General features: G+C 45.6%; 1 protein-coding gene and 1 long non-coding RNA gene across 5 annotated transcripts in view; one reads left to right on the top strand and one right to left on the bottom strand.

Annotated features, from left to right (window-relative positions):
- SEPTIN9 (septin 9) overlaps window positions 1-27,583 on the top strand; it is a 225,516-nt gene that overhangs the window by 71,523 nt on the left and 126,410 nt on the right. Inside the window, exon 1 of one of the 4 annotated variants that reach the window (XM_044300149.1) lies at window positions 26,527-26,848. The exons of the other annotated variants lie outside the window; for them this stretch is intronic. Coding sequence (XP_044156084.1) covers window positions 26,794-26,848 — 55 coding nt within the window. The 5' untranslated portion in view covers window positions 26,527-26,793. Of the gene's footprint in view, window positions 1-26,526; window positions 26,849-27,583 lie in introns of those variants that run through there. 4 annotated transcript variants of the gene reach the window in all.
- On the bottom strand, window positions 706-27,583 carry LOC122942496. Its single transcript, XR_006390567.1, has 3 exons — window positions 27,311-27,583; window positions 12,484-12,706; window positions 706-1,136 (listed from the first exon to the last, which is right to left on the bottom strand). It is a non-coding gene; the product is annotated as an uncharacterized LOC122942496 (long non-coding RNA).

Raw genomic sequence — 27,583 nt, 5'->3', positions numbered from 1 at the left:
TTTAACCCTTTTGGTGCCAGTAGAGATTTGGAGTAATCTAAACTTTCCAATGTGAAGACAGAGAAATTGGAGTATATATATATATCTCTTCAGAATCTGTATCTGCTGTTAGATTGTGGGCTCTCTCTTTGATGTCTCAGAGTTTGAATGGACACCAGGGCAAAAGCATATCTCCCCACTTTTCGCCTTTTTTCTAGTCACCGACCGTTAAACTACTGTTATTCATCTCAAGGAAACAGAAAATTCCTTATCAGTGGTAAAGACGTTGTCTGGAGTGGTGATCAGCCCTCCCTCCTCGTTCTTCAATTTCTACAAAGTTTCTTCCTCTTCTTGCGGCACCTCCTAACTTCCTCATGGCTTCTGGTAATTGGGATACGAGGGAGGAGTGACTTTAAGACCCTAGGTGAACCCACTCACTATTCCTTCACGTTTTTTCTTTAGGGCTTCATTTTCATTGAGTGACCACCCGATAAAGAAACGTTGGAAATCTGCTTGCTTTGCCAGCCACAACTTGGCATTGCAACTGAACATGCTACAGAGTATAGGCGTGCTGAGTAGGACTTAGACTTTGTGTCCTACAAAGCTTCTTCTGTTCCAAAGCTGACCAGCTAACCTACTCCCGACTGCAGCAACAAGGCTTTTTTTTTTCCTCCACAACCAAGTGTGCTCCTTTTTTACTTGTTGATGTGGGTTCAGGGCGTTCAATTTTGTTCTGTACACACAGGCACTGTCACAAGTAACTTTCCAGTGGTTAAAGGTTTTTTTTTTGGAAGGGGAGGTCCAGATTGTGTCTGCCACGTGAGCAGATAATACCGAGAATCTTAAACGGTTTGGAAGGATGGACCCTGTCACGATCTGCATCATCTCTGTGTCATCGTCTGGACGTTTGTTCTCGTGCGGGACTTTGTCATTTTTTGGGGTTAGTCACTTGTCGAGGTAAAGATCAATGAGGAAAGTTGAGAGCAGGAAGGAAGGAGATGTCATTGAATGGGCCTCAAAAGAACAATGCAGGAAGGCTGGACAGCACTGAGGAACACTTGTATTGATATGTATGGTAGTCGTTGCCATCGAGGTGTTAAACAGTTAATTCTATAGATCGTAGAACTTATTCAGTTCCATACGACAAGAAGGAAGGTCTGAAAAAAAAAAAGAAAATCAGAAATCAGCATGTGCAGAGCAAGCCATCACCAGAAGGATGTGGTCACCGAGGATTGCTGTCAGCACATTACTCATAGACAGGCAGAAGGCGGGGGCTCACCACGTACAGCTCAGCTATGTCACCGGCCTAGTGTCTGACATTCCCAGACCAGCCAACAGGGAACTCATTTCTGTAGTTGTTAGTATGAGGAGAGGCCACCATGACGTGTCAGTGACCTATGGCAATGTATGCACCCTGCTAAATTACTTAAGCTCCTTTATGTCCATTACACCAAGTCACGTGCCTCATCCATATTTTTTAACCCAGCAGAATCCATCCTGCTCAAGCCACAGGTGGTTCCCATGGTTAGACCAGCACACGTTGTACTACAGATAACAAGGCATTCGAGTGGGCTGTCAACCAGTCCCTTCCCACAACGAAGGGCCATGGTTTTTAAGTACAATACCCCGTCAATTTCTTCAGAGCTGGAAAGTAAAAAAAAAGCTTTGACTGACCCTTTACTTTGTCACATGTTTACTTCCTTGCTCGTTTCTGGTAGCGTTATATTGCTTATTTCATTGGTATGTCAAGAAACCATGGGCCCACCAATGCTTATGGTTTTAGAGATAAGCATTGGTGATCCCTAAAATTGTCTACTGTGCCTGCGGGTTACCTCCAGTGATTGTCCGCATTGATATATGAAGGCACTGATGACAGATGGAATAGCAAGACCAAGGTAGCATTATGGTGGACATATCATATGTGCAACCTGTACAGTTGAGCAGGGACCTAGTATGTGAGGGTGGCCACTAGCGTCTTTAAAGGAGCCAGCAGCTTTTAGACTGAAGGTATCAGACGGAGCTCAAGTCAGGCTGTAGGCCCGTTGTCCAGGGCAGGCCTTAGATGATTAGTGCATTTGCAGTACTCCAGACCTGAGGGTATCTGCAAATGTTTTTATAGTAAATAGTTTGTATTATTATGCTATGTATTGTATTTGGCCGTATCTTCCAGTAAGTAGTGGATGGCAATGGTTGGCAAGGAACAAGCTAACCACCCTGTTCCTGGTAGAAGTAGGCTGATCCTGCATCCTGCCAGGAGAGGGGGTTCCTGTAGAGACAGAGAGAGGAGAGGAAGCACACTGCAGAGCTCTGTGATTCTCCAGAGAACAACTAAAACTCACACTCAAGTAAATCCTTGAGAGGAATCAGACAGTAGAGGGATCAGCTGACACCTGCATTAAAGATACTGCTGGAAGGCGAGGGACTACAGCTAAAAACCCATCACCAAAGCCACCACTAGGCCAGTTATAGCTAACGTCTGGACCTGGCAGTGTAGATCTATACTTAAAAGGGTTACATATCAGCCATCTAACCTGCCTCCATAGTCCTTATTGGTGCCAGGAACTACACTCGCGATCCACTGCTATTGAATGTACCTGAAGTTATTCTCTGCACTTCATAAAGCAGACTGTTATACGTTCACTTCTAGCCTCATTCTTCAAACTACATTACCACTGTCCCGATCCTGAGGGAGTGCACTGTGACACAACACTTCCTCAGGGCCACTAACACTCCTGTCCTGTGCTACCGCACCTGCAGAGCTTGCTGCACATTCATCACTTATCACATACCATATGACGTCCAAATAATGGACATCTGTCAGCAGTTTTGTACCTATGACACTGGCTGACCTGTTGCATGTGCGCTTGGCAGCTGAAGACATCTGTGTTGGTCCTATGTTCATATGTTCCCGCATTGCTGAGAAAAATGAACTTTTAATATATGCAAATGAGTCCGGGGGCGTTGCTGTTACACCTAGAGGCTCTGCTCTCTCTGCAACTACCGCGCTCTCTGTACTTTGATTGACAGGACCAGGAATGATGACATTTACACTGCCTGGTGCCGCCAATCAAAGCACAGAGGGCGCAGCAGTTGCAGAGAGGGCAGAGCCTCTAGGTGTAATGACAACACCCCCGTTGCTCATAGAGGCTCATTTGCATATATTAAAACATCATTTTTCTCAGCAATGTGGGCACATATGAACATGGGATGAACCTGCATTGTGTGGTCACCAATTATGGGCTCAGGAACAGTAGTGCCCCATTCCGCGATGACGGGTTAGGAGTCCTATGCAGCTGCACAGTTTGCACACCCCTAAGGTTGACTGACCGGTTAGATGTCATACTTGTGGATTTTGTGAGAGACATAAGAGGTACTTTTGGAGAGCAAAAGTCCCATCTTCTGTTTTCCGCTTGTTTGTGCTCCCCCTGTACAGGTTCCATGGTTTATTATGAACTACATGGGGTTTTGGTCAAGTCATTTCATACGAGTAACTACTATAAACTAAAAAAGTATAACTTACAGAAAGCTGGGGGGTGCACTTTTAGGACATTTTAGATTGTCTGCATGTTAATGATTATAAGTCGTATTGACAAGATTACTTGAAGAATAGGAGGCGACCGTGGCCCTCACTGAAGGCTGAATGAAGTCTATGTGCTCTGGTGTATAAATGGGTCTTTGTCACCACCGAAATACAGAGTTTCTCACCTGGATGTCACTAACTGACGCTAGAAATTCTGGCAGAGAACAAGATGTCTGCACGTGTGGCTACAGTGCAAGTCTACATGTGATGAGTCCATGGACTGTGTCTAGTAATACAGCTCCGGCCCATGCAGAAATGATACTACAAATATAGGCCCTTGAGTTGTAAACCTAAAATATGAGTTCTCAGTTATCACCTTTTCCATGAGTTTAATATGAATATCTGATTAGTAGGGGTCAACCATGGAGCAATCTTGTCAATCAGCTGCTTGAAGAGGTTGCGGTGCTCTGGTGAGCTCTGCGACCTACTTACAGGAACCAAGCAGAGTGACCTACATTGCATAGTGGTTGTACTAGGTCTATTCATTTGGGCATGAGCTTCACATAGGCATATAACCAATGAACGTGACGTCAGCCTAACAGACGGGGTGCCGGGAGTTGTACCCCAACCTATCCTGAATTCATGACCTATCCTGTGGAAACGCCATCAATATTAAACTCCTGGAAAAGCCCTTTAATTTACACCATTACAGATACTACAAGAGTTGTAAGTGTGTCATTACACGGTGTGGCCACGGAATACATATGTGATGTACCACTAATTGCCAACCACAACTGTGTTATTGTTCCAAATAGTCCACACCGTGCACGGCCACCCTTACACAGACTACTGATTGGAAAATTGACCTAGTTAAAGGGATTGTCTCACTTCAGCACATGGCATTTATCATGTAGAGAAAGTTAATACAAGGCACTTAGTAATGTATTGTGATTGTCCATATTGCTTCTTTTGCTGGCTGGAATAATTTTTCCATCACATTATACACTTCTCGTTTCCATGGTTACGACCACCCTGCAATCCAGCATCGGTGGCCGTACTTGCGCACTATAGGAAAAAGAGCCGGCCTATGTGTGCTCCTATGGTTCTGGCCATCAGAGAGTCCAGCACTTTTTTCTATAATGCGCAACCACGACCACCACTGCTGAATAGTAGAAGTGTATAATGTGATGGAAAAATGGATCAAGCTAGCAAAGGAAGCAATATGGACAATCGCAATACATTAGTAAGTGCCTTGTATTCACTTTCTCTACATAATAAATGCCATTTGCTGAAGTGAGACAACCCCTTTAAAGGGGTTGTCCGAGCTTTTACTATTGATAAGCTATCCTCAGGATAGGTCATCAATATCAGACCGCTGCTGTCTATAGTCTTTGCCATAAACAGAAGCAGCGGTGAACGGGAAGATAGAAGGGAGACGGCACGTGCACAGCTGATCGGCGGGGGTGCTGGGTGTCGGACCCCCGCTCAGGGGCGGACTGGGAACTTAAAGTGGCCCTGGAAAAAATACTAAAAGTGACCCTGTTTTGTAGTTGGGTCCAAATTGATGGAAGGCAGAGCCAGCATTACCATATTGTGGCAAATTATACCACCCCAACAGAGCCAAATACCACAGTCCATCACAAAATACTGCCAGCAGCAGCCCAAAATACATCCCCAAAAACTTCCCCTGTAAGGTCTATGGCCAATCCGCCCCTGGCCCCGCTGATGTGATATTGATGACTAGGCAAGTTGATTCGCATAAAACTTCATTTCAATACTGTACAGAGTGAGCGCTCCGTACAGTATTAGAATGTATTGGCTCCGATGAGCTGAAGTTATTACTTTGCGAAGTCTCGCAAGATTTTGCATAATAACTTCAGAAATTGATTTATACTGTGAAAAACCATTTCCCGAACTCAGGTTCAGTTCCAAGTGGTACCTTGGGGCGTAAATACTAATCCCGTAGGACAGAGGGATAAAACTTAACATTTATTATTATTGGTACAATCTAAAATTATAGACACCAGAGGAGGAGCCTCTACACCAAACAATAAATAACAAGACAGCCCGGCGGGCAAGAAAGTACATATATATATAGACAGTGTGACCAGAATGATGTAAATAGCAGGAACGTTCTCACCCGATTGTGGATCAGGATGTCTCATGAAGAAGACTGGAGGTGGAAACGGTCCTTTGGTGCTTCTTGTTCACACAGGAAGGATAGGTATGCCCCTTCAGATTAGGTGGGTGACGGGGTGGTTGACCCTAGGCAACCCTAAGAGGGGGGGCAGGGGCTAGTATGCCCTACCTATCTATACGGGGACTTACCCCACAAGTAGCGTCCCCGTCCGGATACCTGCACCTGTGGGGACAGAATCCCTAGTAGTCCCTAAAAAAATGCTCCCTACGTGTCACGTTTCAGTTCGTCACAGAAAATCATCAGGGGAGATCAATGGTACACACAGGGCTATGGATTGGGCCTGGATTTTGATGCGGTCATGCCTTGTGTGTTTTAGCCTGACCGGCCACACACATCTTCAGACCTTTGACCCATATCAAACCCCCCCCTTTTTTGTACTATTCTGTCTCCTTGGTCGCACAGGCCCAATCCATAGCCCTGTGTGTACCATTGATCTCCCCTGATGATTTTCTGTGACGAACTGAAACGTGACACGTAGGGAGCATTTTTTTAGGGACTACTAGGGATTCTGTCCCCACAGGGTCAGGTATCCGGACGGGGACGCTCCTTGCGGGGTAAGTCCCCGTATAGATAGGTAGGGCATACTAGCCCCTGCCCCCCCTCTTAGGGTTGCCTAGTGTCAACCACCCCGTCACCCACCCAATCTGAAGGGGCATACCTATCCTTCCTGTGTGAACAAGAAGCACCAAAGGACCGTTTCCACCTCCAGTCTTCTTCATGAGACATCCTGATCCACAATCGGGTGAGAACGTTCCTGCTATTTACATCATTCTGGTCACACTGTCTATATATATATGTACTTTCTTGCCCACCGGGCTGTCTTGTTATTTTTTGTTTGGTGTAGAGGCTCCTCCTCTGGTGTCTATAATTTTAGATTGTACCAATAATAATAAATGTTAAGTTTTATCCCTCTGTCCTACGGGATTAGTATTTACGCTATCTAATTTTGGGATTTAGTGGGCCTGGTCGACATATCTGGCCCTTTTGTTAATTTATCCAAGTGGTACCTTGGAACCAAACCCGAGTTGGGGAAATGTTTTTTCACTGTATAAATCTATTTCTGAAGTTATTTCTGAAGTAATAACTTCGGCTCATCGGAGCCAATACATTCTAATACTGTACAGATTGCTCGCTGCGTATAGTATTAAAACAAAGTTTTATGCGAATCGACTTCGGATGTTTCATCCGAAGTCGATTCGCTCATCCCTATTGATGACCTACCCTGAGGATAGTTCAGCAATAGTAAAAACCCGGGAAAAAACCCTTTAAGCAGCAGTATGTAGCAGGAAATGTTTCTTTGCATGATTAGGACATAAGATATCACTAAGAAACTGCCAAATAGAAATTTTAGCAATGTTACCAAGAAGAGCAATTTAGGAGTATTTCAGTTTTGGGTATTTTTGGATTAGTTAGTGATTATACGCAGAGGAACTTAAAAAATGCAACACAGCAAAGACAAAAGCTTCTTGTACGTCATCTACATGTACATTTCCATTAACCATGTGACTAATTTCTGGCCAACATAAATTATTATATCAACTTTCAGAATAAAATGTATCAGGATTGTATCTGATCAGTCTGCAGCCGAAGACAACAATTAGGCACGGTTCTCACCTGGGCGTTTTACAGCGCGTACGATCGCGCTGTAAAACGCCCGACGCCCCAAGAAGTACATGAGCTTCTTTGGGGCATCTTGTCGCGCGTTCCCATACATAGACTTCCGGGAACGCGCGACAATGGGCGTTCGCTTGTCTCTGTATGCGCGATTGCAAACGCCGGTACAATCGCGCATACAGAGCGCTCCATCGCAAACGCTCAGGTCTGAACCCAGCCTTAGGGTGGTCCCCTCTGTATCTCTCATTCAAAAGACTGAAAAAAGGTGATTATGTAAAGGCCCTGTTACAGTATGTAGGCCCTATTGCTCATTCCTGATAACTGCCCAGTGTAAATGTGCCAAACGAGCTCCTTCATCAGGTGTTCGGCACATAAAATGTCATTTGTTGTGACCACATGGCTCTGTTTAAATAGGGATCTGCTGCTGCAAACAATCAGTCTGTATGGGAATAAATGATCACACTAACGATCATTTATCCCCCATAGCCCTAAATGATCAGGCAGTGAATGAGAGTGAATGGTTCATTTCCGATAACTGTTTGTTTGGGCCTGTGTAAAAGAGCCTTCAAAGGGTTATGTACCTTTAGGGGTAGAGGGGAAACCCCCCCCAAGGGTACACAAAGAGAGAAGCATACTTATATGTTCCCGGTGCTGGTTCCCCGATCCTTCTCTCCCTGGCCTCAGCTCCTTCATTGCGCTCCCAGGATATAAACTTCTGTTTTTACACCTCTGCAGCCAATTGCTGGCCACAGCAGGAACCTCCTCCCTTGCATCACGTGACCCTTCACTTGACCCTGCCTTCCCCACATGTAAGGTGCACAACTGCTTTAACGAGTCACTGAATTTTCATAAACTTTTTAGATGTCATAGAAACTAAAAAAAGTTTTGATTGTTGGGGGTCTGAGCGCTGAGGCAGATCACTAGAGCGAGGAGAGAGAAGTGCTCGCTAGCTCTCCTCGTTGCAGGGGACGGAATAGAGGCAGGCTCATAGACTTTCTATGGAGTCCATCATGCTTCCTCCTCTGTAGTGAGGACAGTGTGCTACATGACCGCTTCTCCCTCTTCGCTCTAACAATTGTTCTTTTTTAGCCTTCATATAGTATATGTTGGTATTTAGGATACTTTGATCTGCGTATTTGTGGCATATTTGATGGGGCACTGTTACTCAAAAGCAGTATGTAAAAAATCTGCCCTGTGCAGTATATATATATTATGGTTGACTAAGTGGATGTGGTTGTTCCTATATTTGATTTAGCGTGTTGGTGAGTATGTACCCAATGGCTTTATGCAGTAGTTTGTAACTATTTGTATTGATGCTATCATTCATGAGCTGTTGTCACACCTGATGCTGTTTATGCGCTTTTATATTGTTGTCATTGAACATCCAACTACATCCCAGGACTGTAGTACTGATGGGCTAGCCTTAGGACAGCCAGTTGATATCAGATCCATGGGGTTTGGGGTCCCCTTTAAATGTGTACTTACCCTTAGTTTAAAGTATTTAATACTTTTTGGCATTCACAGTATAATTATATATATATATATATATATATATATATATATATATATATATAGCTACACATTTTTCTATTGATCCCAATTTAAAAAAAAAAAAAAAAAAAAGCTACTATACAAATAGGCTTAATTTGAAATATGGGGCTGTTTTGTATTTACAGCCCTTACGCAGACTTATGTATCTCCATGGTTACTCCATGACTGCATGAACCCGGTGTATCCTGCTGCCATACACCTTTCAATCTTGATAACCTACTGAATATATATAAACAAGAATTAGCGGACAGAGAGAAGGGAGTGATTGCAGGGTAAGACTACACAGTGTTTGTTTGTAGTATGTAACCATAGAAACCATATGTAAGGACCCAGAGTGCCATTACACCCCGCTACTGTCTTCTATGTTCTAACACAGTGTCATCTTATGCATTTATTTCAGTCCACTACAATGTGCATTGCTATTTCTATGCAACTGTTAATGTTCATGTAATGTACCTGGTTCACCAGAAGGTGGCAGCAAGCATGGCAGAGCTACATTTGCAGAGGATGGAACCTTCTTTCCATTGTAATTCTCCCTCTAAGGAGGGGAGGGTTCTAATTAGAGGTCAGTGGAGAGTACCCCCTGCTAGGGGAAGGAAGCAGGTCCACGTCCCTGCTGGACGTGTTCTGCCTAAGCCAGCTAGAGCACCTTCAGCTCTGCTGGATATTGAGCCTCTGAAGCCAGGAGGAGAAAGTTTTCCCTGGACAAATTTAGAGTCAGACTAAAGAGAGAAATTGCAGCAGACAGCTAAAGCAAAGTTATCAGGCAGCCTGTCAGCGCAGCAGGCCCAGAGAGCAACAGATGTAGCAGGGTTGAGTTTGTTTGCCAGAGTTAATACTAATGCCTGCTGTGAACCAAGACAAAGCCTGAAACTATTAGAGAAATGTTTATTCAAGTAAAGCTGTTATTGAACTTCATCACAAGGTCTGGACTCAATTTATTTCTTCAAATCCCTCGATTATTCCCCCTATTTCCTCTGCTTCGGACAACAACACCTGGGTTCCAGCGTATCCAGGTAGGAGCACCGTGACAAGTGCACCAATATTAAGGGACATTTATGGCCCCCCAACACCACTCTGGCATACCTGGGTACCACAACGTCACTAAAAGGGGCCCGTGCCCTTATTGCTTTACTGCAACTGGCGTCACAAAAAACATTTGCTTTAAGGGACCCATGGTCGTTGTCGTGCGTCCCACATAGATCTGTGTCACAGCTGTAGACAGAAAATGACACCGTTTTTGTTGTTCATTTTGAGTTTAGATGCAAAAAAGTGGCTGCACTGGTGACATAGCCTAAGAGCGTTTCTCCGCTTTCTTTTCCATGGATATTCAGAAAGATCTGCGATTGGATTTATTACCGTAATTGCTCCCACAAGGAAACGAGAGCAAGGCAGACAAACAGCAAGCACGGGGGCACTGAGCTCTCCAATTAGATCAGTTGCCTATCATTTGCTTCTTCACTTCCTGCTGGAATGACGCAGAACAAATCCTTCAAATGTTTTTCAATTATACTTGATCATATCTGGTTTACTCTACTTTATTAGATAATGCTAAACTGAAAGGAGAATTAAAGAGAGCTCCAGCTCGCTGCCTAACACACGAACCCATCTAATGCTGCTTATTCACCAACCGATCTGCACAGCAGCTGAATGAGAACTGGCTGCAATACCAGACACAGCCCCTGAACCAAAGTGGCGCTGTTCCTGAAAAAACAGACATTTCGAGGGACATTTATCAAATCACTTATGTCATTTTTGTGGCTTTAAAAAATTGCAAGTCATGGCAACTGCACTGTTTTCTGTGACATTTGGTAGAATTTTTGGTGCTTTTCGACACTTTTCAAAGTGGTCTATATTTAAAGGGGTCATCAGGGTTCAGAGCTGAACCCGGACATATCCCCTTCTTCCCCCACGCAGTCCCTCTGGTATTTAATGCTTCAATACTCTCCCTTGCCTTGCGCTGGATCACGCAGGGCAATGTGTTTTATTTTACATTTTTACACTGCTAGGTGGAGGCTTCTGCCTAGCAGTGATCCCGGTGACGACACAGTCACTGATGGGCGGGTTTTAGTGCTGCCCTATCCGTTTTACAGGCTAGAGCAGCACTAAAGCCCACCTATTAGTGCCGGTGACATCACCGAGCTCACTGGTAGGCGGAAGCCTCCACCTAGCTTGCCCATGGAGAGCCAGGTATGTCACCGGTTCTCCAGAAAATGCTCCGATGCTCATGTCAGGTGGGATGAGTGGGGGAAGAAGGGGATATGTCCAGGTTCATTTACTATGTGTGACTTTTTCTAAAGTCGTACAAAAAGTCGCAGCCTACACTAAGCAACCGCCCGGTGTACTTTTACTCATATAGGTGTAAACCACATTACACTCACCCCCAATATATTACTATGGTGCACTCAGGGGCGTAACTACCATAGCGACAGACCAGACGTCTGCTATGGGGCCCAGGGCAAGAGGGGGCCCAGTCCTAGTTAGGATTATCTCCTCTTCTACAGTGCTGTAAGTCTCTCTCTTCTGCTTGCCTCTGGCACACCAGAGGTTGGCAGGCTTCCACGTCCGCCATCAGCACAGTATAATCTTATTAATTTCAGAAATAATAGCCGGAGAACAAGCTTCAACTATTTTACGTCCAATGAAAAAATAGTCTTAAAGAGGTATTCCCATCTTTTAATCTTAAAGGGGCGGTCTCCCTCCAGCAAGTGGCATTTATCCAGCAAGTGAATACCAGGCATTTAGTGGCTAGATTCATTTTTTCCATGACATTATGCACTGCTTGTTTCCATGGTTACGACCACCCTGCAATCCATCAGTGGTGGTCGTGCTTGCACACTATAGGAAAAAGCGCCAGCTTGTCTGGTGGCTGGAGCCGTGGGAGCGCACATAGGCTGGTGCTTTTTCCTATAGTGTGCAAGCACGACCACCGCTGATGGATTGCAAGGTGGTCGTAATCACGGTAACGCAGCACTATCATGAGGTCCCTGAGAGATTTGCCAACTCTTTCGGGAGTTTTTTTTTTTCTGGAGCCTTTTAGACTTTCTGGGAGAGCTGACAAATATGACCTCACGTCCCTACTTCAGTTACCAGAAGAATAAGCATCAGAGGTTGGGAGATGTAGTGTTAGATTTATAGGCCTATTATTGAGTGTGATAGATCTCTGTATTTACTCAGCGCTCGCTAGTAATATATGTCCATGGAAACACGGACTGCAATATATTAAACAACCAGCAGGTGGGAGTGTTGTACTCATCCCTGCAGTGAGGATGAGGTCATTGCTGGAGTAAATAGAATTTAGGTCATTTTAATGACAATTTGTCTTTAATGTCCAGCGTTCAATCACCATAAATGAAGAGCCATTTCTGCCACATGATCCTTAGTATTATCATGAATTTTTAATAGGAGGAGAGTGGTCCAGTTCATACTTACCCAGGGTTATTTCTCCTTTGAGGCTATATAAAGCAGTGAAGGCGTGATTCACATTTAAAATATTTCTGCAGGTCATTGTTCTGCAAACTGCATTCATTTTTACATTCCATTCAGGAGACATCAGAGCTGTGATCGGCATACACAAGTCCGCAGCTTCTAAATAGGAGAAATCAAGTTACGTCTTTACCTGAATGGATTTTCATTGGTGTCATTCAGATTAGAGGTGCGCAGACTTGTCATGTTGGATTTATGATATTGGAGATCATTTAGCTGCGCAGATCATAACCTGTAACGTCACCAGTCACATTCCGAAATCCCGTGCGCCCAGAGGTGTCCTTGAACAGCGTGCAATGCAGGGCATCCGCATCGGCTCCCATAATACGAAGAAAAGATGTGCATTTTCCAGAGACCTAGAGAGAGACGGAAATACCTTAGCCAGCAGCTGGTAAAATCTTCAGTGTCTTCCTGGATGCAGAGACAGCCTGCTTACAGTTATGTGGTATCCTCCTAGCCCCCAATAAGCAGCAGGAGGGGATCCATTATTTGTTCATTTTCGGAATCCCTGTGCCAGTAATTTGTAAACATAATCACTTTTTTTCACATTATCGCCTATTTTTTAGGGAGAGATGGGACCACCACGATCATGAAAACATGGGTCCTGTTTGACCAGAGCAGAGCATGCCCACTACTGCTTGATTTATATTCTGAGAGACTGCCGGAGATAGTCGAGTGCTGTCCTCTAGAACAGTGGTCCCCAACCTTTTTTGCACCCAGCACCAGTTTCATGCAAGACCATTTTTCCAGGGATCGGGTGGGGCGGGCTTATTTTTTTTAATTTTTTTTTTATTTATTTTTTCTGTTACGGGGCTAATCACATAGGAAATTATTTTAATTAATAGATTGGACTTTTCAGACATGGTGATATGTTATACGTTTATTTATTTATTGTTTATCTATTTTATATGTAAAATTGGAAAATGGGGTGATTTATACTTAATATTTTGGTGTTTTTTTTTTTTGCTTTTTTTATTCTTATTTAATAACTATTCCCCCCCCCCCCCCCCTTAGGGGCTAGAACCTGGGATCTTTTCATCCCTTGTCCTATTCACCCTAATAGAGCTCTATTAGGGTGAATAGGACTTTGCACTCTCCCTACTGCCCTGTGCATAGTACACACAGCAGCAGGGAGATTACCATGGCAGCCAGGGCTTCAGTAGCATCCTGGCTGCCATGGTAACCGATCAGAGCCATGGGATTACACTGCTGGGGATCCGATTAGAAGCTGCCACTGCCACCAATGAGGAGGAGGGGAGAGGGGGAGAGGGGAGAGGGGACCCTGTGGCCACTGCCACCAATGATACTAATACTGGTGGGGGGTGCACTGCGCTACCAATGTTTTTAATACTGGGGGGGGTGCACTGCGCCACCAATAATAATTAACCTTTAATACAGATACAGGAGGCGGGTGCGGCAGAATCACATAGCCATCACCCGACCTCTGACAGGGAGCTGCGATCAGCGGCAGTTAACCCCTCAGGTGCCGCACTTGCCTCCTGTATCTGTAAGAGGACCTTTCACGGGTCCGGACTTTATTAACTAAGTAGCAGGATATGTAGAGCTCCGTTCGTCCGCTTTGGCCCCCATTCCCGTCTCCCCCACTGTATGCTAATTACTACTATGGGAGGAGACATCAGCTTCTCTACCCAGTTGTAGCACTGTTCATTGCAGTGCAGAGCGTCACAGCCAGGGAGAAGGTGAGTTTCTTTTTCATCCTGGCTGTGACGCTCTGCGCAGTGATTGGACAGTGCTACAGCCGGGGAGAACGAATGCCCAGGGAGAGAAGCTGATGTCTCCTCCCTGGTGTTCCCATAGTAGTAATTAGCATACAGCGCGGGAGACGGTAACGGGGGCCACAGCGGTGAAAGGAGCGGCGCCCAGGAATAATAATAAGTGCAGGGAGATCCCTGGGCACCGCTCTACATGTCCTGCTACTTAGTTAATAAAGTCTGGACCCATGAAAGGTCCTCTGGTTAATTATCATTGGTGGCACAGTGGCCACAGTCCCTCCCCTCCTCAGCCCACTCTCTCCTCATTGGTGGCAGTGGCTGGCCGGCATCACAGTTGGAAAGAAGGAATGCTCTTCTTCCTTCCCGCTGTACAGCCGCCCGTGGTGTGTGATGTGCACGTCGGGCGCCCATGCGCCTGGCGTCTCTGCTCCTCTGTATTGCCGCGGCCCTGCAAACAATCTTCCAGGTCAAGTTGGGGACCGCTGCTCTAGAAGTACTAGAGCAGCAATCAAACATGTCCACTATGCAGGGGTGTAGCTAAAAGGTCAAGGGCCCTGGTGCAAGAGTTCATCCTGGGCCCCCTTCCCTCAGTGCTTTGTGGCCAGGGGCAGCGAAGCACATAGCTTTCCTGCTGCCTGAGGCAAAAATGTAAACGGCAACCCTCCCCATGCCAAATTCTTGACCTAAGCCATTTCCTCCAGCCATAGGTGTAACTTGACCAGCATGCGCTTTCTATAATACCGATGTCTTCTTATGTGGCACAAGGGTCTTTGGGGCCCCCTCAGGCTCCTAGGCCCGGTAGCGACTGCTACCTCTGCACCCCCTATATCTACGCCCCTGGCACTACTGCTTGATTCATATTCTATGGGGCTGCTGGAGACAGTCGAGCGCTGTACTCCATAAGTACACTGGAGCAGAGGTCAAGCATGCGCACTACCTACCGCTTGATCCATATTCTATGGGACTGCTGGAAACAGTCAAGCGCTGTACCCCAGAAGTACTAGAGCAGTGGTCAAGCATGCCCACTACCGCTTGATTCATATTCCATGAGACTGCTGGAGACATTCAAGTGCTGTACTCCAGAAGTACTAGAGCATCAGTCAAGCATGCGCACTACTACTTGATTCATATTCTATGAGACTGTTGGAGACTTCAAGTGCTGTACTCCAGAAGTACTAGAGCAGTGGTCAAGCATGCCCACTATTGCTTGATTCATATTCTATGGGACTGCTGGAGACATTTGAGCACTGTCCCCCAGAAGTACTAGAGCAGTGGTCAAGCATGCCAACTGTCTTGATTCGTCTTCTGTGGGACTGCTGGAGATAGTCGAGCGCTGTACCCCAGATGTATTGGAGCATTGGTCAAGCATGCCCACTATTTCTTGATTCATATTCTATGGGAGATAGTCGAGCACTGTAGCCCAGAAGTACTGGAACATTGGTCAAGCATTCCCACTACCACTTGATTCATATTCTGGGACTGCTGGAGATAGTGAAGCGCTGTACACCAAAAGTCCCACAAGATGAATGGATGGATTCCTATGGCAGGACAGAGCTCACATAACCATGACTGGTGAGGATCCCAGCGATCCAATCTTGCAGTTACAAAAATACCCCTTTAAACATAAACTCTTAACTTGACCTCTTTTATATAACATTTCTTTGTTTCTGAGCGACCACCAATTACAGCTCCTATAGCGGAGAAGCAAATGTGCTTATATAAGGTGAAGTCTTTAATCCATTGTTTTGAGGAAGGGAAAGCTGCATGAGAGAAAGGACACAATGGAGGCCGTCATGCAGAAAATGTGTTATATAGTCTGTACACATTACACCGCAAATAAATAAAATTACGGATCTTAGACAGAAATGGTTAAACGGATGCCAAATGTGCATAACTGAACATAACGGGTGATTAAAATACAGGATCCGTTTTTTCTTTACTTGTCTGTTCTTCTAACATGGATGTAAACCCGGCCTAACATGTATAGGGGTCTCACAACTCTACTCAGACATCTGCCATTTCTGCCATGGATTTCAACATGTCAGAACCTTTTGTTCCCAGCGAGATAAGAAACCCTCTAGGGGCGTCTGGCACAAGCTGCTTCCCCTCTCCCCTTCAGAAGAAATGCATGCTCAGTTGAGCCAAGCATGCATGTGTTTGGGGATGTTTGGAGAGACAACTGTCAGCCAAAAGAGCAGTTATCTCATGTATATGGCTGGCTTTAGACTTTAGATTTTAGTCAGCAGATCTCACTGAAAATAATGGGATCCATTGCTTATATGACGACAGGTTGGGTTTTCTCTAATTAAATGTTTTGTTTCCATGGAAATATAACATCTGGTGTTTCTTTTACTTTTCTTTTAGTTCTTTTGCTATTTGTGGAATGCAGTAGTCATATTTTAGCCCCTCATTAATTCCGCATTTAGTCTTCCATTCAGGTATTAAAAAGGCATTCCCATCTCACTGCATGATCAGTGGGGGTCTGACCTTTAGGATCCTTCAAAATTACACCTCTCTCTCTCTCTCTGGTAGATCATCCAGAGAGGGTTAGCCTCTGCAACTTAAGGCCTTGTGCTATGTAGAGTAAGAATATAAGAACAACCTCTCACTTTTTCTGCAAACTCAAGATTCCGCCTAACTAAACTGACCTAGATGTGGAGCTAAACATTCCCCACATCAACCTCCTCTAGGGGCTGCATTAGGGACCCATAGAAGAACCATACTGAGTATTAAATAACATGGCAAACATTACAGAACAAAACCTAAAACCCCCACCGATCTGATGTTTCTGACCTGATGATAGGTCATCAATATTGGAAACCCCATTTAAAGGGGTTCCCTTTAATGGGAGCAGCTCTGCAGTAACCATCTCCAGCCATTACACACACAGAGCTGTGTAGTTCTGGCACCTATTTTCAGAACCTCAGCTACTCCCAAACAGCTGATCAGTGGAGGTGCAGGGTGTTGGACCCCGCCGATCTGATGTTAATGAAGATAGGCCATCAATATTAAAAACCTAATAATAGGTCATGATTTCCTGTTCTGTACAGGTAACTTTCAGTAGCTATTATCTTTATCACTACAGGCAGAATTACAATTACTTGTAACACCTCTGTATAGATAACACAGGATCTAACTTTCTCAATAGGTGATATCACAGCTTATCTGCTCCCTCCTGACCTCTGCACAAGTCACAGAGCATGCCTAGAAAACTCTCCAATAGAAGTCAATAGGGTCCCATCCTGGCCATTGTGTCTGTGGCCCCTGTAGTTGCTCTCAAAGGACAGGAAGTCTTAACATATTTTAGGCCTAGTGGCCAGCGTCAAAACTGCAGGAGTTTATTTATTTTTTCTATATAGATAGTGAAATGCAAAAAGAAAAAAAATCACAAATAATTCTTAAAATATGTCTTTAACATAAAACATGGTTAGGCAATAGGTCATTTTATGATGTCACATTCCCTTTAAATAGGCCTAAAGTTATATTTCCTGACTTGCAGCCACCATAGCATAAAGCCAACAACCACAAGGTGCACAGTTTGTATATAAGAAAACAAAACTGACAACCATAGCTACAGAAAAATATCTGCAGTCACCAAGACAATTCTACAGTCTCTGACACCCACTAAAAACAGTGGAGCAGATATATTATAGTTCTTGCACCTAACATGTATTCATAAACATGGCACAAAAAAAATGGCAGCTAAATATTTGGCACAAAAAAGAACACTATTAACTGCTTCTGGCATCGCGGCATAACTGTACTTCCAAGGTGCGTGAAAGGTGTGGGGTGTATGGCATAGGCTCATGAGCAGAGCCCGCTCCATATGCAGTAGGTGCTGGCTGTGTAATACAGCTGGTACCCAGCTGCAATGACTGAGATTGGAGGTATTGATCACGGCCTCTGAGAGGTTATACAGTCTTAGCAGGTTCCTTTTGTCCTCCAACCGGAGCTTCTGCAGAAAAAATGTGAGGTTCCAATTGGTTGCTATGGCAGCCTGGGGCCTTGTGAAGGCTTCCAGACCTGTCATAGGAAACTGCGTATTAAGCCCTGCCTGCCTGGGGCTTTAAAAACAGCCAAGCCAGCGCTCGGATATTTTTGGCAGTGCCATAGAAATTGAGGGTGACTGCGCATGTGCGGTGCACCCTGCAGCACTTTGTGGGCTCCGTTCTAAGTATAGGTGCGGTTCCCAGAGGTGGGACTCCCACCTATCAGACATTGGGGCATAGCCTAGTGATATGCCCCAAATGTCCAAGATGGGAAAACCACTTTAAAGAAAAAAAAAATTAAACTGCAAAGATATAAAAAATTGATATCACCCTCATTTCCCAATTTTACATATACAGTAAATATAAACAATAAAAATAAACATTATTGCTACCAATGTTTGAATGATTAAAAGTATTAAAAAAATATCATAAACGGTAAACACCGTAAGAGAAAAAGTAAAAATTGATGATTTGCTATTTTTTGGTCACCAATGTGTGTCCCCGGATCTGATGTTCTGTAACTCACAGTGCAGAGTCTCAGTGTATCCTATGTGATGTGGCTTCAGCCTGTCTCTTGTTCCTCCTGCTTATAATAGGTTTGTCCCTGCCAGCTCCTATAAGCAGGAGGCAGGGAGAGCAGTGTGAAGCTGCATCTCATAGGATACACTGGAGATTCTGTACACAGCACACACAGATAGTTTGGGCAGGTAGTGTGTGTCAGGGGAGTTTTATATTCCTACAGTTAATCATTCTTATGCCTCGGCTACTTGCTTTTTTGCTCCCTTAGATAAGGCAGAAATTATATCTTCAGCAGCACCCTCTACGTGGAGGACATACCAAGAAAAAAGTAGGGTGGAGCTTAAAGATGGGTCTGAGAGCTGCCAAGAGAGATTTGATAGGTGGTTACGTCTTCCTGTAGGTCATAGGAAGTCAACCACACAGGAGAGGCTAACTTCCAGTCTACAAAGGATCAAACACTGGATTGGTGGTCAGACTGTAGATCACATTACACAGCTGACCATAATAAAAGGGTTCAAAATGTATTAAAGTAACTGAGCTGGGAATAAACAAATTACACTGCTAGAATATTGCTGGTGAAATGCCATTATACAGTGTAACAACTCATTAATATTTCTGTATTTCGTCCATGAAGATGTCTTTGAAGAATTAGTGTTTAGTCCACGTGTCCGTTTTTTAGTTTTTGTGTGTCATCCGTATTCGATGGACACTGCCCAGCTGAAAATTAATTTCCAGGCCATTTCCTAACAATGGTCCGTGAACAAACACTGACTGTTCTGTCAGTAATTTTTCATGGACCTATAGACTTCAATGCATGTGTTTGGCCCACACCATATCACAGAACAAAACAGTGCATGCTCCTGTGATTTTTCCACTGACATAAGGTCAGTGGAAAACCTCTGATGCATGAACAAACACATTAAAAATTAATGGGGGAGATGGACAGCACACGTCCATGATTTACTGAAGTTTGAACGAGACCTTACAGTGAGAAGTCTTGGGAAATTAAAAAACACTAGCAAGGACAAAGTCTCAAACACAGTGTTTGCCACTTTTTTAATGCCATTTGCATACAGATTTTTGCTCCAATTAGCGTTTCTTCTCCATCCCCACCACTTTCCTAAAAGGGGTTGTAGTGAGTACAGGAAGAGGGTGGGGCCAGCAGGCCTAGCACATTTATCTTCTTTTACACTAGTAATGGACGAACATGGGCTGGGACAATTCGCGAACACGCATTTGCGATCAAATGTTCATGAACCGCGCGTTCGCGGCGTGCTCATTCACTTTAATGGCAAGAGAACCTGAAAAACCTTCAGGTTATATTTGCAGCCAGCAAACACTTACTAGAAGTACACAAATAGTCCCTCAACATGGACAGTGATATACCAGAGGGGGATCATTGGCAAAAATTCCCACAAAAAATATGTATTTTAATCAGGGGCCATTTTTATGCGTCTTAAAGGGAAACTTTCAAAAATGTGCCCTGCTGGAGCCTAGAAATATTTTATTTTAGGCCACGGGAGTATGGGCCCCAAAAATTAGGCATTCAACTGACAGAAAAGAATTGGTGATGATGTGGCTGGAGGTATATTATGCGGTCACTGGATAAAAATAGAGCTGTCGGCCACTGGAGTAGAGGCCCCAAAAATCAGGCATTCACCTGACACAAAAGAACTTATGATTCTGTGGTTGGAGGTAGATTAGGCGGTAACTGTATAAAATTTAACTGTAGGCCACTGGAGTACAGGCCCCAAAAATTTGGCATTCACTGGACAGAAAATAACTTTGGCTGATGTGGTTTGAAGTAAGTTAGGCGTTCACTGTATAAAAATTATTTTACTGTAGGCCACTGGAGTACAGGCCCCCAAAATTTGGCATTCACCGGACAGAAAAGAACTTTGGCTGATTTGGCTGGAGGTAAATTAGACATTCAACCCCAAAAATTTGGCATTCACCGGACAGAAAATAACTTTGGCTGATGTGGCCAGAGGTACATTAGGCTTTCACTGGATAAAAATTTTACTGTAGGCCACTGGAGTACAGGCCCCAAAAATTTGGCATTCACCTGACACAAAAGAACTTGTGATTCTGTGGCTGGAGGTACATTAGGTGGTCACTGGATAAAAATAGAACTGTAGGCCACTGGAGTATAGGCCCCAAAAATGTGGCATTCACCTGACACAAAAGGCCTTTTATGCCGCTGTAGATACATAAGACAAGGACCATTCTTTGTTCTGGTTGGTGGCAGATATGTGTGGGCTTGCATGAGGAAATTCAATTACACGTGGTCGTCACAGGTGTTGAATTCCTCCGAGATCGATGCCTCATTCATTTTTAATGTGAGGTAGTCCACACTGTCGTGAGCTCGGTGAGTGCACTTATCGGTCACAATCCCACTTGCTGCGCTGAACGTCCTTTCGGACAGGACACTTGACGAGGGGCAAGCCAAGAGTTCCATGGAAAATTGTGCCAGCTCTGGCCTTAGGTCGAGCCTGCACACCCAGTAGTCCAGGGGTTTCTCGCTTCTCAGAGCGTCCACATTGGCCCTTAACCCGATGTAGTCGGACACCTGTCGGTCTAGGCGTTCCCTGAGGCTGGATCCGGAGGGCGGCTCTCGATGGGTTGGCTGCAAGAATGATCTCATATCCGTAGTGACCAACACATCTTCAAACCGCCCTCTTCTTGCAGGCGCGGTAGGATTGGCAACCAAACCTGTTTCGCTGTGGGTGGAAATTACTCTGCCAGCACCCGCAACAGCAGAATGCAGAGTCTCTCGCAGCAAGACCTGGAAATGCTGCATTCTCCCAGCACTCAGTGATGCTGGTAACATGTCCGCCATTTTGTGCTTACACCGGGGGGTCTAAGTCTGTTGCCACCCAGTACTGGTTCTTGCCCTTTGAGCTTTGTATACGGGGTCCCTCTGCAGACACTGGAGCATGAAGGCACCCATTTGCACTAAATTGGAAGTGGTGGAGGACCCTGGATCCTGCTTATTGCCCAGGAGAATGTCGTCCTCGGTCTCCTCCCCCCAGCCACGGACAACACCATGGATCCCCGAAAAGTTTGAAATCCCCCTCAAAGCCTGATCTTCTTGCTCCTCCTACTCCTCCTCCCCCAGCCACCAGCCTCCTCTGACTCCTTTTCAGACTCCTGCTGACTTGTCCCAGATGGAGTAGCCCCCCCTGGGAATTAATTCAGTATTGCGACTTCCTCATCTTCCTGCTCCTTGACGGCTTGATCAATGACACAACGCAATGCACGCTTCAGAAAGAAGGTGTAAGGTACAATGTCACTGATGGCGCCCTGGCTGCGACTGACCAGTTTGGTGATCTCATCAAACGGCCGAAGAAGTCTGCATGCATCGCGCACAAGCAGCCACTGGCGTGGTGAAAAGAAACCAAGCTACCAGAACTTGCCCTGCTGCAGAGTTCGTAAAGGTAGTCATTAACGGCACGTTGCTGCTGGAGCAGCCTATCAAGCATATACAAGGTGGAGTTCCAGCGTGTTGGGCTGTCACAAACCAGACGTCTGACGGGCAAGTGGTGGCGCCGCTTATTGTCAGCAAGGCGAGGCTTGACCGTGTAAGATCTTCTAAAATGGCCAGACATTTTCCTGGCCTGCCGCAAGACGTCCTGGACCCTGGAGTATTTGGCAACGAAACGCTGCACGACTAAGTTCAGGACGCAAGCCATACACGGCACGTGTGTCATTTTGCCCTGTTTCAGCGCGCTCAGCAGATTGGCACCGTTGTCGCACACCACTTTACCAACTGTCAAATTGAGCGGGGTTAGCCACTGATCGGCCTGTGACCGCAGAGCTGAAAGCAGTGCAGGACCGGTGTGTCTCTTGGCTTCCAGGCACAGCATCATCTCACCTGGAACATCAAATAGGTTCTGCGGAGCTTGGGGGGTGCAGCGGAAGAGGCGGTAGCAGTGGAAAAGGAGGAGTCAGCCGAGGAGGAGACGGAGGATGGAGTAGGAGGAGGAGAAGAAGAGGCCGGCCTGCATGCAATCCGTCAGAAGGTTCACCCAGTGGGCAGTAAAAGTTATGTACCTTCCCTGCCCGTGTTTGCTAGACCACGTGTCTGTGGTCAGATGTATCTTGGCACCGAGATATATTCACTTGCCGCTGAACATGGCCATATAGCTCTGGGATGCCTTTCTGGGAGAAATATTTCCTTCCGGGAACTTTCCACTGTGGTGTGCCAATGGCCACAAATTTTCTAAAGGCATCTGAGTCCACCAGTTTATATGGCAGTAGTTGGCGGGCTAGCAGTTCCAACAAGCCAGCAGCGGTCAGCCATTGGGCAAGAGGGTTATCCGGGGTCATCATCTTTTTATGCTCGAACATTGGGGTCACGGAAGCCTGCCTTATGCCAGATGAACGCGACAATGGCACAGTGGAAGGTGGAGTGGAGGACAAATTGGACAAGAGAGGAGAAGGAGAAGAGGCAGGACGGGGAGTGTCGGGAGTGTGGCTTTGTGGGTTTTGACAGCGTTGCTCCCACTGGGCTCGGTGATGGGAGGCCAGGTGCCTTCTTAAGGCTGTCGTAACTAGGTGAGTGTTGGGCTTACCGCGACTTATGCGTTGACAGCACAGGCTGCAGATGGAAAAACTATTGTTAGCAGCTGACACGTTAAAAAAAGCCCACACTGCGGAGCCATGTGCCAGCGTCCTGGAAGCGCCAGAAGTGACCGTGCATGGTGGATGGCTAGCTCCAGATACATTTGCAGTCTGCTTTTTGCCTCCTGTGCCCTGCGAGCTGTGCCTGCTTCTCCTCCCTCTCTGCGCTCTGTGTCTCCCTCTGAACTCCCCTCCTCTTCCTCTCTTGTGGGCACGTGACGTCCATTGACACGTCATCATCCTCACCTTCACCACCACTGACATTTGAGATCTCGGAGTAGGCAGCAACAGCGGGGACCTCCCTTCTTGGGCTGATCTGGGTACTGTCGTCAGACCGATGGGTGGCGGCCGTTGCTACCTCCTCTTCCTCATCCAATATCAAGAATGGCTGTGCATCGGTAAGGTCTGGGAATAAATGGGAAAATAATTCAGCTGACTCGTGTGGAGGGGCTATGATGGTAGTGGTGGTGGTGGGTTGGTGGATTTGGGGGTGTACACAGCTAAGAGTGAGGAGGGTGCAGATACAGAGGATGAGAAGGGTGCAGAAGTGGAAGGCTGAGTGAGCCACTCAACTAACTCTGGTGCGTCCTTAGAAGTAATCGCACGCGCCTTCTCCAACTTCCCACTTAGGCTCCGACCCCTTACACCCCTACGGAATGGCCTGTCTCTTCCTCTGCCTGTCATTTTCTAAATGACCCTGTGCCTAAGTCCCTAGAGAAGAGCAGTATTTGTGGAAGCAGGTATATTGCAGGCCTCAATCAATATTTGGTGGAAGCAGGTATAACACACCCCTCATTCAGTTTTTTTTGGGGGGCAACTGGTATATCACACTCATTGCAATTAGTTGTTCCAATAGCGTTTGTCCCTCTATATTGCTGCTGTATCGCAGCAGAACCGTACACATATCTGCTGCACAGTACAAATGCACTATAATATACTTTCTATGTTCTATGTAAAGTATATTATAAGTATATCACACCCCTCTGTATGTCACACCTATCGATAGCACACCTATACCAGTTCTTAAAAGGACTTATGGCCCTATTAGCTAGTGTTTGGTGTCCCTAACAGCCTGTCCCTGCTCCACAAAGCAACCTCTCCCTACACTGACAAAATACAGAATGTAAAATGGCAGCCAGAATGGGTTTTGTTATAAGGTTGGGGTATGTCCATGTGCTGAAATGTCTCAATTGGCTGTCCTGTCCCACCTGATGGATGTGTCATGGGTCAAAGTTCGGCGCAATGCAAAAGAATATGGCGCTCGCGAACATCGCCATATGTTTGCATGTTCGGCATATCGCGAACGCTCAAACTTTATTGCGAACCGACCGCCGGGCGAACCGCAAGGCCATTACTATTTTACGCCAGCTCTCTGGTGTATTGAAATATACGCCAGCCTGGGGCTGCCGTAGATTTTTGTTCAGGTGCACTGACTGTCAGAGATGTGCCTAATTTTAAGGGCATCTGTTATCAGGTTTGTACCTATAACACTGGCTGACCTGTTGCATGTGCACTTGGCAGCTGAAGACATCTGTGTTGGTCCCGTGTTCATATGTGCCCGCATTTCTGAGAAAAATGATGTTTTAAAATATATGCAAATGAGCCTCTAGGAGCACTGTGGGCGTTGCTGTTACACCTAGAGTCCCTGCTCTATCTGCAACTGCCACGCCCCCTGCACTTTGATTCACAGTGCCAGACAGTGAACACATCATCACACCTGACCCTGTCAATCACAGTGTAGAGGGTGCGGCAGTTGCAGAGAGAGCAGAGCCTCTAGGTGTAATGGTAACGCCCCGTTGCTCCTAGATGCTCATTTGCATATATTAAAACCTCATTTTTCTCAGCAATGCAGGCACATAGGAACATGGGATCAACAAAGATGCCTTCAGCTGCCAAGCACACATGTGACAGTTCAGACAGTGTCATAGGTACAAATCAGCTGATAGAAGCCTTTAGGAGCATCTTTCAGCGGTATAGGGGAAATCATAGACAGGACAAGAGGTGTCTTCTGCTCCACCAGAAGTCTGTAGTTACATTCACAAAACTACCAATGTGAATTCTCTGCTACGTCTACTGTCATTCTGCTAGGTTGACTGCTCAGCTACGTTAGATCAAGGACTCCATGTAACCTGACTTTGGGCCTTATACAAGCAAGAACCTAAAGGGCATTAATACCCACAACATATGCCCTAACTGTCTGATAGAGGGTTGTTTTGGCCATTCAGATGTTTTTGAGGGTGCGTCAACATGGGGATTCTTGACTAATAGCCACAGAGCATTAGTCCTTCCTACCATTTACTACACAGTTATTTTTTGCAAATTTCCCTCTTACTTAACACTGAGGGTTTGGACTGCAAATAAATGGTCTGCCCGCTACTGATAATCAACTCCCTATGAAAGTGTGGTGTTAGCCACCATCAGCACTGGAGCATGAAAGCAGATGTAGCAAGAATGTCATGGACAAGGAGACAATGGGGAGGTATTTGAGCTGCTGTCACAATACCAGCCTGGCACATCTACTGCCCACAAAACTGGCCGAGTGAACATATGTCCAAGCCGGTACCCCCCTGTGTGTGACTGGCTTCCTGTTGACAGCTGGCCTTTCCTCTTGCTTGATATTTCGGGAGTTCCTGCTGCCTATCAATCCAGCTCCAGGATATGGTGACGCCATCAGTTTAACCCCTCCACTGCCGAACGGTCCGCTTTTCAATGAAAGCAAAAAGAGATACTGGGAAGCTTACGACTTGCGGAATTGGGGAAGGAAATGGAATTTAGGAAAAACATCAATGACAGCAGTGGAAATGTCGTCAGAGGGAAAATGAACTAATCGTGGGGAGCGACAGACAAAAAAAAAATCGGTATATCCACATATAAATAATACTGCAGCTTAGTATAAACTATTAATCAGGCAAGAGGATGAGACGGAGATATATACAGATGGAGGACATTTATTCTGTTTTATTATCTATAGTTTTACAGGACTAGCGAAGTTTCCTTAGCCTAAAGCGCCAAATGACAAACTTAGCTCTAATCCATCTGCAACTATAAAACATCTTGTTTTTTTTATTAGTCATAATCTAAATACAAAAGCTGCAGAAAGTCTCTGGAGGGATCAAGCATTGAATCTGAAATTTGTGGCTTGCAAAGGGTTACAGGCGGTTGCCACAAGCCACCTCAGTGCAGCTGGGAAGCCTAGGGAATGTGAGATGTGCGAGCAGTGCGGGAGTGAGTGAGTGTGTGTGTGTGTGTGTGTGTGACAGGGGTGGAGTTTAAGGGCTGCCTTTGCACCATTGATTCAAATCAGCCTTTAGGGGCTGTTTTCTGTCCTCCGCTTCAAGTTAGGGAGAGAGTGAGAGACAAAACCCCACACGCATTAAAGGGAAAAAGTTTAGAATCGCAGTCATAACAGGAGAATCCTTCCCCCCCCTCCCTCTCCTCCATCCCCCTTTTCTTGGCGGCAGCTTCTTATGTGAGCCCATTTTTTTTCCAAATTTGGGATTTGTTTTTTAGAAGTGGGGGGGGGGAAACAAATCACTGCAAGGATCCAGGCAGATTCTGGAATTGTGGACGATCCCAAAAATGTCGGATCCGACAGTCAATGCGCACCTGGAAGGCATTATATCGGATTTTGAAGGTAGGTAAAGAGCAGATTTCTATATTTTTTTTATGGGTTCCAGAGGTCTGGTTGTCCTTTTACCATTGTACGTGTGCTTGTGAGGGGAGAGAAGACAGATGCCTGATGTAAGACATGAGATGGATGGTGAAATGTAGATATAGGCTGATGGAAAAACGCAGCGCAGAAGGTATAGGGGTTTCTAGATACACATCTCAAAAATGCGAAATGAGATGCATGGACAGGAAATAGTGGCTGTAAGAATAGACAGGTAATGAGCGAGAAAGAGAGAGAGACATGGTGGGTTGAGGGTAGGGGAAAGCAGGCTGAAAATTACTCAGAAAGAGCAGTAAAAAATAGCGGTGAGTCACAGAGAGGGGGAGGAAGTGTAAGACATAGATTAGATTTTACTGCAGCACATCTGTATGAAAGGCTAAAATATGGACAGAGCAGACAGGAGCGAGAAATGAAGACTGCTCCTACCTTAATCTATGACATCTCCAATACAAGCTTTATTGTCTAAAGAGATATTGTATCCATGAGGCAAGTACTCCAACTCCCAGCAGAGCGTCAGTGAATCACTGACAGATGGAGTCGATTCACAAATCTGTCTTTGTTCACTATGAGTCTTGCAGATCAGGATGGATTCTGCAAGAGGACAGCCTAAAAGTTGTGGTTCTTGTTGTTGTAGACACACTTGTGCCCACCCACCGTCATAGCCCCTATAGAATGACCAGCGATGGTCTGATGCCTCCA

The sequence above is a fragment of the Bufo gargarizans genome, chromosome 6, assembly GCF_014858855.1.
Source record: "Bufo gargarizans isolate SCDJY-AF-19 chromosome 6, ASM1485885v1, whole genome shotgun sequence".
Lineage (NCBI taxonomy): Eukaryota > Metazoa > Chordata > Amphibia > Anura > Bufonidae > Bufo > Bufo gargarizans.
Note: the sequence above shows the minus strand (reverse complement) of the source record. Positions and strands in the feature narration are given on the sequence as shown.